At 45.5% G+C, this 16,326-nt stretch overlaps 1 protein-coding gene across 5 annotated transcripts in view; it reads left to right on the top strand.

Annotated features, from left to right (window-relative positions):
* kmt2e (lysine (K)-specific methyltransferase 2E) overlaps positions 1–16,326 on the top strand; it is a 35,903-nt gene that overhangs the window by 2,721 nt on the left and 16,856 nt on the right. For 4 of the 5 annotated variants that reach the window (XM_080421717.1, XM_080421716.1, XM_080421715.1 and 1 more), the window contains exons 2-6: positions 8,491–8,672; positions 13,151–13,262; positions 14,242–14,471; positions 14,826–14,965; positions 15,630–15,811. In XM_080421717.1, coding sequence (XP_080277843.1) covers positions 8,602–8,672; positions 13,151–13,262; positions 14,242–14,471; positions 14,826–14,965; positions 15,630–15,811 — 735 coding nt within the window. In that variant the 5' untranslated portion in view covers positions 8,491–8,601. Of the gene's footprint in view, positions 1–8,490; positions 8,673–11,678; positions 11,791–13,150; positions 13,263–14,241; positions 14,472–14,825; positions 14,966–15,629; positions 15,812–16,326 lie in introns of those variants that run through there. The other variant, XM_080421718.1, reaches the window with a different exon arrangement.

Genomic DNA, 16,326 nt, shown 5'->3' with positions numbered 1-16,326 from the left:
ATAATAGCAACGTTCTGCTGCCCTCCACACCCCTACTGGTGGAGACAGAGCTGACTGCAGCGCCGACACACTCACTCGAAAGCAACTACACAACACAAACACAATTTGATTTCAGTCCTTATCGAATACAAACAGTAACACCACTAACGCAGTCAATAAATCATACCTTTATTTTTTTTAATGGCACTCTATGCTCCTAGTTATTTCAGAGCGAGAGGAAATTGCTGACAGTCCCTTTTATCAGAATGTATTGCATAGCCTACTGTAGTGTTGTAGCCCTCTAACTTGCGTCACGACATAAGCCATTGCTACTTGACTTCTATATCGACTGATGTCATATATCAGTGGTTTTCAACCCTTTTCATATCAAGGTCCATTATTTATTCGGCTTTTGAGCCACGGACCACCATTTGATGAGATTTGTCCTCTCAGATCCAAGACAGCGTTATTTTGTAATTGTTGGATAAGAATTTGTCCACAATTCCATGCTGTATTGATGTGGTACCAGAAGAGAATGTTGATCAGAAGAACGATTATTCTATATTCTCTAATTGTGTAGAAGACTTGTTGTAAAATGAAACTGGTCCATTTGGTTAAATTTTACACTCAAGTGTTAAAGCTCTAACAAGGGTCCATTTGGTTACCAACTCTCCATTTAGCCGGGGACCACCTGGAACCCCCTAAAAATACACAGGTGGTCCCCGCACCACTGGTTGAGAACCACTGCCATACGCAATTTACTAACAAATTACTTGATAGGCCACCGGAAAATACTACCCGTTTTGTTAGATTTTTTATATGCAATTTACCACCAGTAGAAGAATGTCTTTGAGTTACATAAAGGAATGTAAAATAAAATAGCAAATTGTTCAAAGAACAATAGTGCTGCTCATTGATTTTTAAGTTAACCATGACTGCTATGTAGTCTATCTTCTCAGTTCTCATATATATACATGGTTTACGGCTTCTGTTTACTGTTTTGATTGCATTGCACCCCCTCTGCTATAGAATGCATATAGAAATTGAGATATATAAAGGATATGATAGTTAATAAGAACAAGCTGTGTGTAAAAGTCAGGAAGAGAGCATGATGATTGTGGATGTCATGATCACAATAAACATAACACCCTTTGATCTTTCCTTTCATGCTTCTTAATAACTATTAACTCGCAACCTGCCTAAGCCAGTAAGCCAGGGTGATTTTCACTGGGAAACTAAACTTTTAATTTTGTGAATCGGCACAGAGTTGTCATAAAATGCTGCACCACGATCAGTGCATGATCATGGTACTGTACCTGAGCCCTCTTACTTTGGGGTTGGGTCCTTCAGGGTCAATTTTTTTGTAACAACAGCTGTGACTGTCCACGACATTGACAAAGACCCCCTACTCTCCATATGCCCCTCCCCCTTGATCTCTGCCACAAGCCCAATACAAATGCTTGTCTTCGAAAAACTACTCAAACTTCCAGTAAGAAACGGGGTCCTTTATGTCTGCTTGTATCCAAAAAATCAGGGCAGGGGTCACACCACAGCTGTGTGTTTTCAATAATAGCTGAAATGAGAATAATGCGTTGTGTTTATACTTTGAACAAACTTGTATGCTCCATTTTCCTTGTGCTGTTGACAGTCTCTTTGCTGCCAGGAAATGCCAGTGCAGCACAGTACAGTAGTCACATCTAAAATAAAGCATATAAGAAGAAAATGAAAACAAAACACATAGGAAATCAAATTGAGGCCAGGTCTCAGCCTAGCATAGTCAAGTCCTCTGGGCTTTCACTGCTCTCTGATGGTGTGAAACAGCCCCGTCCTCTGCTCCTAGTCGGTCTGTGAGACGAGCTGGAGCTGGAGAGAGAGAGCCATGGTGCAAACATTGGCACTCTTTGCTGCTCAAATGCCTGTTATGAGACTGTTGCCAAGGATGCCCTTTTCCTGTCCCTCCTCTGTATTGTACTTGAGTGGAGGGAAAAGACATTTTGGTGAATTGGTAAGGGGTGGTGTCAGAATTTTGTCAAAGCCAGAGCTGATTTTCAAAAGACTTAAGCAGTGCAGCTGTTCAGTGAAGTTGTTTCACTACCTATTGCAGCTGACTGACATTCTAAGACTGTGATGCTCTCATTTACTTATGGTTCTGATCGAAAAAGAAATGCATAGCATGCTAAATTGTGCTTAGAGTGGGCCATTCACCTCTTTCCTGGTGTGGAATAGATATGCAAGGGACGGGTCACCTAGACCCAGTGACTTTTGTGATATTAATGATATTATTATTCCCACACTCTGAACATCCTTCGTCTAACACACTGTTGTGGGGCCTTTGAGGCTGCAGATTCTCTCAGGAAGTGGTTTAGAATTGGTATAGAATTGGTCCATTGTCAGAGCAAGTGTTGACAGGAACTGTGTGATAAGAAAGGCTGCCTGTTTATTATGGCCGTGGCTTACGTAGTAACAGCAGAATGGCTCTCCTGCCTGAATATGGCAAAGGGTCTCCATCTTGTGTGGACGGGTTATGAATACTAGATGAGTGAGGGCCCTACTGTGCCTAATCAGAAGCTGCTATATAATACACAAAATCCCCTGACACATCTTTCGTTCGTCTTAAAGGGACAGAGGCCCGATGGTGGTTCACATAACTTTTTTTGTTGCATATATAACATTCATATTATGAATATTTAATTGTATGGGACTTGGTGTGGACCATATCCACATTATGTAATTTCTTTCATCCCATCTCACTTTGCATCTCACTTACCTATCTGCTGGACCATACAACTCAGAGTTGTAAATACCTGACAGGCTTCGTGTGTACCTGGTTGTATTGAGCAGCAAAGAGTATGTTTGCCTGTTTGCCAAGTTGCTATATTGACAGAGACTGAAGAGACCCCCCTCCTCTCGGGAACAGAGCGGTGCACAGCAGGTGTCTGGGAGACATATCATGGTCTCAGGTGACATACTTTTCCTTTCACCTTAACCTAGTCTAGTCAGACACATGCTCACCTACATGGAGGCAAGAAACCTCATGCAGCTAGGTGCAAAACTGTGGTCACTATAAACAGTCGCAATCTGCTTTTGCTGATGTAACACTGCAGAGATGGACAGAGCAGATTGAGGTCGTAAGCCTAATTTATACTTCATTACAACAAAGTATAACTTAGGCTTTAGCCTGGCTGTCACTATTGTATTTACTTCTCCTCATGCTTTGAATAGCATCCCATGTTTTCACATTCTTCCTGCCCCAGACCTGAAATGGTAACATCTTTGTGAGGATATGCAGTTACCAGAGTTTAACCCTACAGGTCTAAGGTGTGTGGCTGCTACCTGGTAACTGTTGGCCTGTCTGATGTGGCCTTGAGAGGCCCATAGGCGAAGCAGCCTGGCCCTGAGGCCTAGCACAGTCACGTGAGATCCCAGCCGGGAGGAGAGAAGCCTGGGCTCAGGTGACCTGTTTTTGTGCTGCTAGCTGGGCCGTAACGGATCCTCCTTTAATGGGCCTTTTACCTAGCGAGCTGCCTCCCTGACAGGTGGCCTAGGGGGTGAGGCTGCTGCAGCTGCAGCCCTGGTGCTGCTGCTACTCCTTAACCTGCTTGTTGTTGCCGTACTGTTGCTGCTGCTACGTTACGGAATCGCTTACTGGTTGTGATGCTCGGCAGGCTGGGAGCTCACAAGGGAGAGAGAAAAAAGGGATCTAGCGTCGGTGATGGTGATGATGACGTAACACTGTTGTGAACCAGGCGTGAAATTGATCATGAAATGGTGCCATGATGGGGCCTGAGTGGCTCTTACTGTTCTTTTGCCCTGTTGAGGATAATGACCATTCCCTCCCTATTTTCTATACACACACACGGCTCACATTTTACTTAGTTGCACACAATGCATTCCCCAAATGCTGTAATTAGCGTCCAGCTACATTTGCGTCTGCCTGTCACACTCCAGTGATCAGGGTAGCTCTCCAGATCCAAGGCATCATTATATGAGCCCTCACAGGGCTCAGTAACACAGAGACAAGCGGACGGACAAGGAGTTCGATGTTAGTTTGTTTGCCGTCAGTCAGCCCCATCTAATTTAAAAATGTCGAGTGGTGCTGTCCCCACACATAGGCATACTGTGATACACGGTGAGCAGGAGAGAGAGCAGGAGGAGATGGAGAGAGATGCTTTCCCCCCAGGGATTCTCCTCAACAGGCATTACTCATACTACAGGAGGGCTACCCCAACCCTGCTGTCAGACCCTTGTCTCACAGAATCTGTGGCTACATGAAGCACAAAAGGTAGTGTTTGCACTTATAGTTCTCCTGGTTCGTTTCTTTTCTTGCAATCACATGGGTCCCGTGCTTTTCATTTTAGTGATCTAATAAGGCAGACAGACTACAGGCTGAGTATCTGCATGCAGATCAAGTGGACTTTAATCTTGATAATTTACCACAATGTGATTTAAAAGTTTGGTGTGTGTGTGTGTGTGTGTGTGTGTAATAGGTCCAGTGTAGGTATTTTGAGAGACGGCTCCATGTCATGTGTGTATTGGGCAACATGGCGTAGCCTTGAGGCCTGTATGTCTCTCCTCTCCTGTCAGCTGGCTGTGCTGCTGGCCATCGGCCATTATTGTCTACTGGCTGCTGCTGAGAGTTCTGCAGAACAGGAACATGAATGCCATAATCATTGGCCTTTTCATTGGATCTACATACTGCCATTTACAGTCCATTGAACCGTTAAGCTTTTTGTTAGCGACATCCCACTTCCTCTTGCGCGTGAATCTACTTTCTCTGCCTTAACAACCGCGGGTGTTGCTCACATGCACACGGTCACTGATATTCATATATAATCCCCTGTTTTATTGAGGTATGACTTCACCTTCAGTGCTGGAGCACAGAGGGAGAGCTGGCAAGCATGGGCACAGCGATTTATAAAGGACGGGGCAGATGCAGTGTGTCCCACAGTGGGCATTGTGAAAAAGAGGGCCAGGCCTACATTCCATCTGGGTCGCTCTTCCTGTGTACGCGACCGTATTTGTACGATCGTGTTTTATATGTGTATTCATAGGCTGAGTCATCACAGCCAGTGGCGAGGATGGAGCGAAGTCACGTCAGCCAACCCTTGCTGTCTTTCCGTCGTTCTTCCTGAGCCCTGGACTGAAAACTGGCTGTGAAGACAAGAATGAAAACTTTTACACAGCAGTGGTAACAAAGTATGGCTGAGTTATACTTGGGTACACGATACGGTGTGCAACCAAGTATAACTCAAGCATTTGGGGGTGGGTGTGTGTGTGTTGGTATGGATTTTCCCTTACCGAATTCTGTGTGGTTCTGTCTTAAAAGGATAGAGTTATTCCTCAACACAATGACGTGACTGTGTCCCCTTGCTCATGAGGGGAGGAAGGGAGTAAAAAGGGGAGGCTTGGTTAAGCTGCATGCTCCACTCTGCCACCCTGAGTCCCTCCTAGTCCAGGCTGTGTAGCGTCACTGTCAGACAGACCCTGCATACACCTCCCCCACCCTTCTGCCTTCTGAATTGAGGGGGAGTTGGGATGATTTCTAAAGCGCCCTACAGTGCAAGAAAATCTGTTCAGATACAAAATAAGATGAAGAGAGAGCGTAGATAAAGAGAGCTGGAGAGGAAGAACAAGAGAGCTACAGTAAACCTCCACCTCCCCCTGTGGCTTGCATTTGATCAGTTTCTGCTGCTTGCATCTCTCTCTCTCGGCCCCATTCCCCTTCACATATTCCTCCATTCCCCCCATCTCTCTCCTGTTTCCATAACAGCAGTGGATGTGGCCAAAGGTGGCTTTAAATGGCCTCTCCCAGCCTCCTTGTAATTAGGAGCTATGTCTACGACACTCCCCTTCCCCTCTGCTCTGCCTCGCGCTCCCAGGTTTATTTAGGAAGTGCACAGAGGAGGGAGAGAAATCCGGCTGGGCGGGGTGACTGGGCACAGCAAGGGGGGGTGTCTTTTCTCCCTCTCTCTTTGCTTTTCTTTTTCTTTTTCTGGCAGCGTTTCTCTGGCATGATGGACATCGCTGCTAAAGGAAATGGGAGGAGCCGGCAGCGGCAGTCACAGAGCAGCTCAGATTTAGTCAGGAATGCTGCTGTACTGTACTTGTTTTTCTTTTTTCCAACATCCCTTTTGTCAGCCTTCACTGTGTCTGGCCGCAGCACAGTGTCTGTGTGCGTTTGCAGTGTTATTTGCACGCTGTCGCTCTGAGAGCGTTCTCGTAAAAGAATGTTTGTAAGGATGGGGCAGAGGGGGTTATCTGTTTGGTGTGTGTGGTTGGGGGCTATGTGTGAATATGAGCTTGTGTGTGTATACATTCCTTAGCAGTGACAAGCAGGATTCCCTGGCGAGTGTAGAGATCGACCTATTGGACGTGGCAACATTTTCTGAAGGAAGCTCACTGCACTACAACATACTAAACCTTTCAGATAATACAAAAGGGTGGATCTGTCATATTGGTGTTGTTGGACCACTGCCAACCCCCTCTTGTTTAAGGAAAGAATCAGATTCCTTTGTCAAGTGGTTGGGCTTGTGATAAAGCCCCGCTGTTTAAAGAGGGTATAACATTTTTTCTGTTTAAAGTGGTAGGCCTTGTAAAAATCCACTTGATTATTGCTCAAAGATTTAGGCAAGAGTTGTGGCGCTAATGGGGCCTTATTAACACACTTGGAGATGGGGCGGGGGGGGGGGGGGCAGTCAGGGTGGGGTTTCCCACCCCTCTGAGCATAACATGAGTGCAAAATGGCCCCCATGTGAATATGGCCAATGGTCCGGACAGTCAACCTTGATGACACATTGAAACACAAACACACTGTGGTCTTCTCCCTCCCATTAATTAGGCCTAGAGCTGACAGCTGTTGTCTGTCCCTCCCTGGACAGGACCCAACACTGGTTCATTCCTCACATCACTTGGTTTGCTCTGATGCCCAACAAGTAAAAAAAAAAAAAAGAAGCTAAATACATAACATTGTTTCCTAATGTGAGTTCATGATTAATTTGCCAATCCTGTATCAGGCTAGAGCTCAAGTGTACTGTGGTGCATACGCTGATTAATAGCTGTTTTATCATTAAAGAGGTGCTGTAGCATGTTTATTTATGGAAGCTACAAGAGTTCCCTTACAGGCAGTGTGGCCAGTTTGTCCTGTGATTACACAGATTTCCTAGAGGGAGACTGCAGTGTGTGATATTTTGCCTATGCATAGTTGCATACTAGTGGTTCAGAAGACATGGACAAGGACATACCATAAAACAGACCTCATAGGCAGGCACAGGCAGATCTTGGGTGATTATGTGTTATTGCTTCCTCGGGGTGTAAATTATTATAAAATGAATCCCTGAACTGTAGCCCCTCTTCCATCGATAGCTGGAGCTGTGATCTGAGTCTTTGTTTTGTCCCAGTGTGCACGGGAAGGCGGAGGTGTGACCTCCAGCCTATTTTGTCTCGGCATCTGTCCCTCCCACTAATCCCGCTTATCAACAGAGCTCTCTGTATCAGGGGCAGCCACACACTGGCACATATGCTGCTGTCTGGACCCACACGATGGACACAAATACATGGCTTAATATACACAATTCTGGCCCACTGTGTGTGTATGTATGTGGTAGGCTTGTAGCGTGTCATCTGTATTGTTTACCTATTGCCAGTCAATGGCTTGCTGCTCATATGTAATACAGGTACAGTATTGGTACCTCTTGTGCAGTAAGCCAAGTGGAAACTACATCCATTGCTTGACATGTAAAGTATTTAATTATTGAAGACTGTGCATCTCATCCATCTGTATTGCTAGAGAGAGATAAAGACTGTTGTCGACTTAGATATGCATCACTTTTGAAATAGACAAATTGTGTGGGGCTCTAATTGCAGTGCTGAAGGAATTTGAGTGCATGTCTTTCATTGGGAAGGTGTGTGTGTGTGTGTGTGTGTGTGTGTGTGTGTGTGTGTGTGTGTGTGTGTGTGTGTGTGTGTGTTCTGAATAGAATAGCCCTCTTTGGTGGACAGAGGGGGAATGGCTTCTGTGTGTCTTTGCAATTTTTCTCTCTCCTCTCATGGCGGCAGTCTGCTCTGTGTTCTCTTGCTCCCCCCTGTGGGGACACTCCAACACTGCAGCTTTCTGCATCCCAGACGAGATGCACAGAGGTCACGTTTGCACAGTTCAGAGCCAAGAACAGCCCTTTCTTCACCTTACAATGTCTCCTCTCTTTTTCATCAGTCAATATCTCAGCCAGCTAAGGCCGACTTAGCTTTGTCACAGGGAATTTCCTGTCAGAGATACTTGGTTTTAAATTCACTGGTCTGAAAGTGAATTGTGTCATAAAGACCTGTGGAAATACCTACCTACATTTTAAGTATGACTCACTCTTGATTTAGGCACATATTTGTCACATGTAAAGGGCTTTGTTCTCAGCATGAAACAATGAGTGACACATTATCAAACTGATCATCTTATCCATTTATCTCACCCAAACCTTTTTTCTTTTTCTGTCTTCCTTCCATCTCTGGTTGTATTTTCAGGCCTTGTGGATGCACTTAGATGTCTGCAATGAGTGCTGCGGCTGGCATGCCTCAGTGTTTTGGACTCCTATGCTCTGGACTCAGTAGGACCAGAACTGATCAGAGAACGTCATGAGCATAGGTATCCCAGTAGGGGTGGACACAGCAGACACCTCATACCTGGACATGGCTGCAGGCTCAGAGTGAGTAACCACTGACACACACACACACACACACACACACACACACACACACACACACACACACACACACACACACACACACACACACACACACACACACCTTACCCCCCCCCCCCCCCCACCTCTTCTTCTTTCATTTCTATTTTCTCATACACACACCCCAACGTTCATTCTCACTTTCAGTAATTTTTCTCTCTCAATAGTTCATTTCTCCAACAGTTCTTCATCTGCCTGCCTCTTCCTCCCTGCTCTCACAACTTTCCAATTGTATTTTTTCGACTAACTCTCATCTCACCCACACTCTTATTCATTGTAATTTAATTTCCCTGTCTTCCCCCTGGTGCTTGCCCCAACATGCCCTCTGTTCTCTGTGAAGCAGCCCTCCCATCCTTCTCTGGGTGACTCCCCATCTCTCTTTCTGTGTGCTGCATTGATCTCCTCTCCCACTTATAGATGATAACTGTTAATGGGAAGGGAGTTTGTGGTCGATCATGGAGGCAGGGCCTCCAACACTGGCTCCATAACACTGGTGTCTGCTCTAATGGACAGGTCCACTTTGCCATTGATTACACTCAGACACACTCGTCCATCCCTCATCACACAGACATTCTCAATACTCAGCTATTAACTACAACTGCCCACGCAAAGCTGGCAGTCGGCCCAGAACCTACAATTTATATGTTGCCTATCCGTTTAGAACATTGTCTGTGTGCAATAAAGACGAATATAATTTGCCCCAATCTCCCTCCGATAGCAAAACGGGTGTAAATATTCTCGTGCGTTTGTAGTGTGTCCGTTTAACAAAGCCGAACGGGAGACATGGCAACAGCAAGCCACCCTCTACCCCTCCTCACTCGTGTTCTTACAGGCTTGTCAAGGACACTGCTATGGCGTTTTCTTATCAAATAAGTGAAACAAGAGGTTCTCCTATGACTAAAGAGTAACACAAATACGTCATCTGTCCGTAAAGGGGCTCCTGTCTCTTAAAAAAGGGGTGAGCACTGCCCTCCCCTCTGCCTTCATCAGAGCTGTTGCCGCGACAGCTTGTGTTGCCATGGTATCTTCCCTTCACCCCTCCCTATCTTCCGCACTGCGCAGGGCCTGTTACCATGGCCACTGGTCTGAGTGACAGGTGGCCCTCAAACAGTTATGGCGTCTTAAATGGTCCCACTGCCCCCCCCCCATCCCCCATCCCCAGCTCTTATAAGGCTCCTCTGCTACGATGGGCGGGCTTAATAAACCCTAGCCACCTTCACTACCTCACTACCTCACTTTGTCTCACCCCCTCTTTCTTTCCCTGCCCAGCGTCTGTTCGCCCGCTGCAGATTTATTTAAAAGAAGTTAACAAGCTTGAAGAGGGCCTCCACCTGCTGAGGGACTAACTAGAAAGACACACAGTATTTGGAGGCTAGCCTTGTTGATAACGCCAGCGGAGCCTCAAACAGCAGAGAGGGATATACTTAATTTATGCTCGGCATACAACGGTGTCGCATGCTGGGAAAAATAAATAAAATAGTTCTACAAGCTCACACTGCGATGCGTTGTGAGCTTGTAGATTGGCTATTTTCGGGCATGCGACAACGGTATAAGACGAATTATAAATCAAGCTAGCTCTACTCACCAGAGGAGCAGCGTCACATCCTGTCCACATCCCCTGAAGCCAGGAGCAGCCGGGCCAGCTGTTGGCTAATGCAGTGTGTGTGTGGTGTGTGTGTGTCAGTGTGTGTCAGTGTGTGTCTCAGAGAGAGCAATGTGAGTCCCGCTCCACAGTGACACACACTCAGCCTAGTGCACACGCTGACAGAACACGGAGCGTTGCCATGGCAGCAAGTGGGAGCCCTTTGGAAGAGAAGGCGTTGCCTCTGGCCGCGCAGTGTTGCTCTGTTTTTCCTTTCTTTCCCTCTTCTAATCTCTCCATCCTCCCCACTCATCCACTCCGCTGCTTCACTCTTTTTTCCTCAGCAGGTGTGAGTGTGTGCGCATGCCTTTTGAGTGACTCGCGTTGCCCGTTTGAGTACTCTGGAGCGGTGCGAGCTATGATTAGCACATGCCTATCTAGCTGTCATTTTAATTGAAGCCTCCATTCCAGTCTCTCTCTCTCTCTCTCTCTCTCTGTCTCTTTCTCTCACGTCTTTGCAGAGGGTGTTGCAGTCCTGTAGGTCTTTATGTTGGTGTTCAGTTGTGATAGGCTCCAGCATCTGTTGCCCCCCACTCCCCACCCCGCTGTGTAAAGTGTTCTATGTATCCTGAATCTGTAGTCGCTCCCTTCTGTTTCCTGGGAGTGAGGACATGACTACTAGAATCCCACCTACAATACATGAATGCAGACAATCAAACCTGATTGCTTGCTAGTAACCATCAAACACTCTCGCTCACTTGCCAGCTTGGCTTCTCTCTCTTCACTCACTCACTGACTGGCTGGCTCTTTCCTTGTGTGCATCTGTCTGTCTGTCTGTTTGCCTGTCTGTCTTTCACTCAGTGTTGAAACCAAATTTAAAGCCAACTGTCTCTGAGTCTCTCTCTCGCTCGCTCTCTCGGGTCCTGACACACATTTCCCTTTTTTAATTGTTCAGGTTTTTGTTTATTTACATTTGAAAACTAAATTCTTTGTTTGAACATTAAGTTAACTTTAAAGGGGTCCTTGTGTCCTCCTGGTGGGGGCACCTCACTGGTAGGTGAGCCAGCAGGGTACTAGCAGTGGCAACGCAGAAATTTGTTAAATTAAATGGGTTAATTGGTATAACAACTAAATTGGGAGAGAAAGGTGTTAAAATAATCGGGGGAAAAAAACCTTGTATGTGCAAATATACTTTTATAATTCTTCTTTCGAGGAAGTACAGATTTTAAGAGTGTATGCCATGTGGGATGGTTCAATTGTCTTTCCCTAAACTGCTAGAAGACTTTGCCTGTGTAACTGTGAGTATAATGCTCCCACTTAAAGAGTCTTCACACACACGCGCACACACAACTTCTCTCAGGACCGCCTCCAGACCTCATGCATGTACTTGCATTTTCACTTTGACTGAATACTTGAGCGGCAATCCACACAGGAAGTGTTTCACATTGCTTTCTTTAGGCATGCCACAAGATCAATAGGGCTGAAGAAGTGCTGCTACAGGTACAGTACCAAAACGTAGCCTTTGATACAGTTTTGTGAGCGGTAGCGTTAAGAAGAGAGGGAAGGAAGGAAGGAAAGATAGGGCGTGTATTTTGGACAAGCGTTTGTCTTTGTGTGCAACATGTAGTCTCACGAGTCACGACACCAGTTTATTAGTACTTTCACTTCTACAAAACTGTTAACTTCTGTATGTCAATGTGCGGCCGTGCTCTTTGTACACGTTTGTCTTTGGTGTTGTGCTTTAAAATGTGCCTCGGTAGAAGGAGAGGAGAGAATAGTTGTCTAAACAGAAATGCTGCAGAGCAAGTTCACAGTCACACACAGTCCCTATGGTCTTTTTGTAACGCACCTCTTTGTCCCTGTACGTATACGTACCTGGGAGGGTGTCCAGTGCGCTTTGTGAACTCTTTATATGTGGTTGACCACTGAAGGTTGTTGGCCAAGCTGTTGGGCCCTTATGGAGGTTTGAATTAGTGAGGTAGTCACTGCCACGTTGTGTGTGAGTGAGTGAGAGAGCACATGTGCTCTTCTTCCTGCTCCTTTTCATTTGTGGAAGAAAAAAAAGTAAATGAATGTAATCATGTAAAACTGTAAATGGAATAAATAAAAATGAAATGAATAAGCTGGTCCCACTCATACACAACAAGAGGGTGTTCTGTAATGTTGACCTTGGAACACTTGTCTGGACGAGATGAGATGAGATGTGGAGGATTTGATGTTTCCACATGACTGATTCCTAGATGTCTGTGTCTGACCATCAAGGCACGTCCCCATCTCTGCTCTTTCCCTCTGTCAGCCCACCAGCCGGATCCTATTTGCCCGTTCTCTTCCTCAGAGCCTCTCTTTTCATTCCTTCCTTCTTTTGTCTTTAATCCCTCACTATCTTGTCTCCTGCCATCCATTTTTGCCAGTCCCACTTCCCTCTTTTTCTATGGCCACCCCCTTCCCTCCGTCACTGAAGAAAAAAATAATCTACTAACAATAACGTTGGGTTGGTCTTAGACAGCCAAAAGTGGATTTACCGGTTTGGCATAAACTGTGTGTGTGTGTGGATTGTATTTGTTTGTGAAGGAGTCTGTCACCCCTAGATATGTGACACTAAACGGTCTTAATTGCAGAGTAGATTAGACCAAATTCTAATATTTTCCTGGCTATCAGGCCTGTGCAGTCCACCTAACAATTGATATGACAGGCAGGGCACCGCAGAATGTGTAAATGGACTGTGCGCGCACACACACACACTTGCAATCTGTCCACTTTATTTTACTTTATGATAGTGTGGCAATTTTTTCAGTCTGTAGTTCTCGCTGTATAACTTTGCTCTCTGCTGTGTTGTTTGTTTGTTTTTGCTGCCCAGCAGACCAGAATCGGTGGAGGCCAGCCCTGTAGTGTTGGAAAAGTCCAGCTACCCCCACCAGATCTACAGTAGTAGCTCCCACCACAGCCACAGCTACATTGGCCTGCCTTATGCTGTGAGTACACACACCCCGCCCACACTCACCCTCTTTTACCTGACCTACATACTGTACCTTGAGCCCTCCCGCTCTGTTAATCATCTTCCCAGTTAGCTAGTTGCCGGTTCCCATTCGGGCTGAAATAGAACATTGACCCGCAACAGACTTGGCTTTCTCAAGCCTTTTTTTATATACAGGATGTGTCCTATTCATAACATCATAACAACATTTTTAACTTCATGTATGTATCACATAAAGATAGATTTGTTTAACCGAAGCCCCTTTCCCACATGGAATCCATAACATTGCTGGATAACAAATATCCAGCAACGGCAGTAGATAGTCATTCACACATTGGACTCGTTTATGGAGAAGTTCTGTACAGTGTCTGTTCCCACATTAGATTACTGTTACGGATACAGTACATGATACTCAGAGGTCTCTAAAGCATGCAAGACTAGGACAAGACTCGAGACTCGCACCGTTCCATCACCACAGTGCCAATAAAATATGTATTTGGGACAAACAGAAATCCTCTTTGGGATGCAGTTGTGTGTCTTTTTCATTTAATTTTTTCCATTTGGAAAATATCAACTGAGCCAGCTGTAGATGTCAAATACTGTCACTGGCAAATGTGAGTGCTCGGTGCACTGGCATATTCTCTGTGTAAAACTAGGAAATGCCAAACAACAAAATATGTTTTTTCTTAGCTGCACCAACATCGTTCTTGTGAAGTAGAGATTGTAAATATAGCTATGTCCGTAGAGACAAGCCTATTCTATTCTTTGTTTATTCAACAAAAATAAAAGGTTTATTGTCAGTGTTGGGTCATGACCTGTACAAGGAAGAAGACATAAACCAGTGTTTCCAGAACTGTAGTCCCATAATGTAAAGCCAAGCTAGCTAAACTGCCTGTGATTAATCTTTGCAGTAAACCTTAGTTTGTGTCGAGAGCGTGAGCCTGTTCTTATATCTTTTCTTCTCCTTCTCCCATCAGGACCACAACTATGGGGCGAGGCCCCCGCCCACACCACCAGCCTCCCCTCCCCCCTCCATGCTGATCCGCCCGGGTGAGGGGGGGCTGTTTGTGCCTGGTGGCCAGGACGAGGCATCCAGGGGCACCACGCTCAGCACCTCGGAGGACGGCAGCTACGGAGCCGACATCACCCGCTGCATCTGTGGCTTCACCCACGACGACGGCTACATGATCTGCTGCGACAAGTGCAGGTTAGAGGAGGATTATGCCGAGTCATAAGCTTTGTAGTGTCAACTTTCACCTGTAATACATTCAAGGTGCCTGCAGATCCTGAAAAAGTGTCGGAGATCACCAAAAATTATTGAACTTCACCTGGTCACTCAGACTTGTTTTCTCTCTCCTTTAGTTTCACATATTTCATTGTAACTGTTATTCAAATAGTTTTAAAATGAATGAAATAATGTGCTGAAACTGTCTTCCTGACATTGCGTGGCACAATTTCAGCCAGGTCATCGGTTTCACACAGCTTTAAGTATGTACCTACCTACTAGTGAATGGAACAGATTACTAAAACCCTTGGCCTTCGTGTTTTTGTTGGCGTTCAGTGCTTGGCAGCATATCGACTGCATGGGCATCGACAGGCAGAACATTCCTGAGACCTACCTGTGCGAGCGCTGCCAACCACGGCACCTGGACAGAGAGAGAGCCATCCTGCTGCAGACCAGGAAGAGAGAATGCTTGTCTGGTAAGGAGTGCACATGGATGCATTTATGGAACCCACTGTGCTGAAAGATCACATCAAACCATATGATGCTGTTTACATGGTATTGGCATTAATAATACAGTAGTAGAATAAATCTCAATGAAGCTAGATTAAAAAAAAACTTTAAAAAAACAACAAGAACACAACATGATGTAACATGTCAGATGTAACATAATTATGAAGCCTTATGAACTAAATAAGTGGTTTGGTGGCAAGTCTCATTCAAGGCCATTGATACATCACACAAAAGGTGTTCTTTGCTGCAGTAAATGGCCATCTTGTTAGTCAGTAGAGCAGGATGTAGGCTGTGTCAGTCTGCAACCACCTCCCCCTGCAGGCCTGGCCGGTTGCAGCCACAGCCTGGGACACGCTGACACCTGCTGGGCAAGTGACTAACTGCGTCTTTCATGGAATTGAGATTGGCAATTATCATTGAAATGGTAATCAAATGCAGGTTATCCTGTAGAGGATCGTAATATCTCCTATCTTGCCTGATCTCTTATCATAAGTTAGTTACCTTTGATATTGTATGCTGGGTCAATAGTGGCTTCTTCCTTTGACGTATTAGTGGCAGTTAGTTATCAGTGGTTATACAATGAATCTGGGTGATACATATTATTGCATTTGTTTATGGTTTGTCACTAAGATGGGGACACCAGCGCTACAGAGAGCGGCGATGAGGTACCACTGGAGCTGTACTCTGCCTTCCAGCACACACCCACCACCATCACCCTGACCACTGGCCGCCTGGGTCACAAGCAGCTCGAGAAAAAAAGAAAGAGGAGCGGCGACAAGGACACCCCCGCCGCTTCCGCCCGAGCCAAAAAGGTCTGTTTGTGTCGTATTAATTTAACCACATGAACCCTTGCATAGTTTTTCTAGGCATGTCATAAATAAATAGCAGAAAATAGCTGTTCTACAAGCTCACAACGTGTCTCAACGCGACATGTTGAGCGTGTGTAGATCAGCTATTTTTGCAATCAGGCTTACAACAAAGTAGATAGGGGTTAACAACCCCGAAGCGTTTCCTGCATTTTTAGTCTTTATTAGCCAGAAGATCAGAGATCACAGCCTACTGTAGCCGCAAGTTACTCTTAGATGCTCTTTTTAATATCTGGCATCTTTAGAGTTGCTATACCAACTCTTGACAGCCCATTCATCCAAACAGAAAAGTCTGATCCGATTGTATTAAACGAAGTTACAACTCACCAACATTACAGCTGTACGGAAAGCTGCAGGACGTTGCGTTCCACTGGAATTTATTGACCGAAAGTAGTGCATAACATGTCTACGTTGGATTTTTATTAAACAAAAACTTGGCAGATTCAAAGAGGATAATCCAA

Source organism: Gymnoscopelus braueri (genome assembly GCF_963280865.1).
Source record: "Gymnoscopelus braueri genome assembly, chromosome: 23".
Classification (NCBI taxonomy): Eukaryota; Metazoa; Chordata; class Actinopteri; order Myctophiformes; family Myctophidae; genus Gymnoscopelus; species Gymnoscopelus braueri.
Note: the sequence above shows the minus strand (reverse complement) of the source record. Positions and strands in the feature narration are given on the sequence as shown.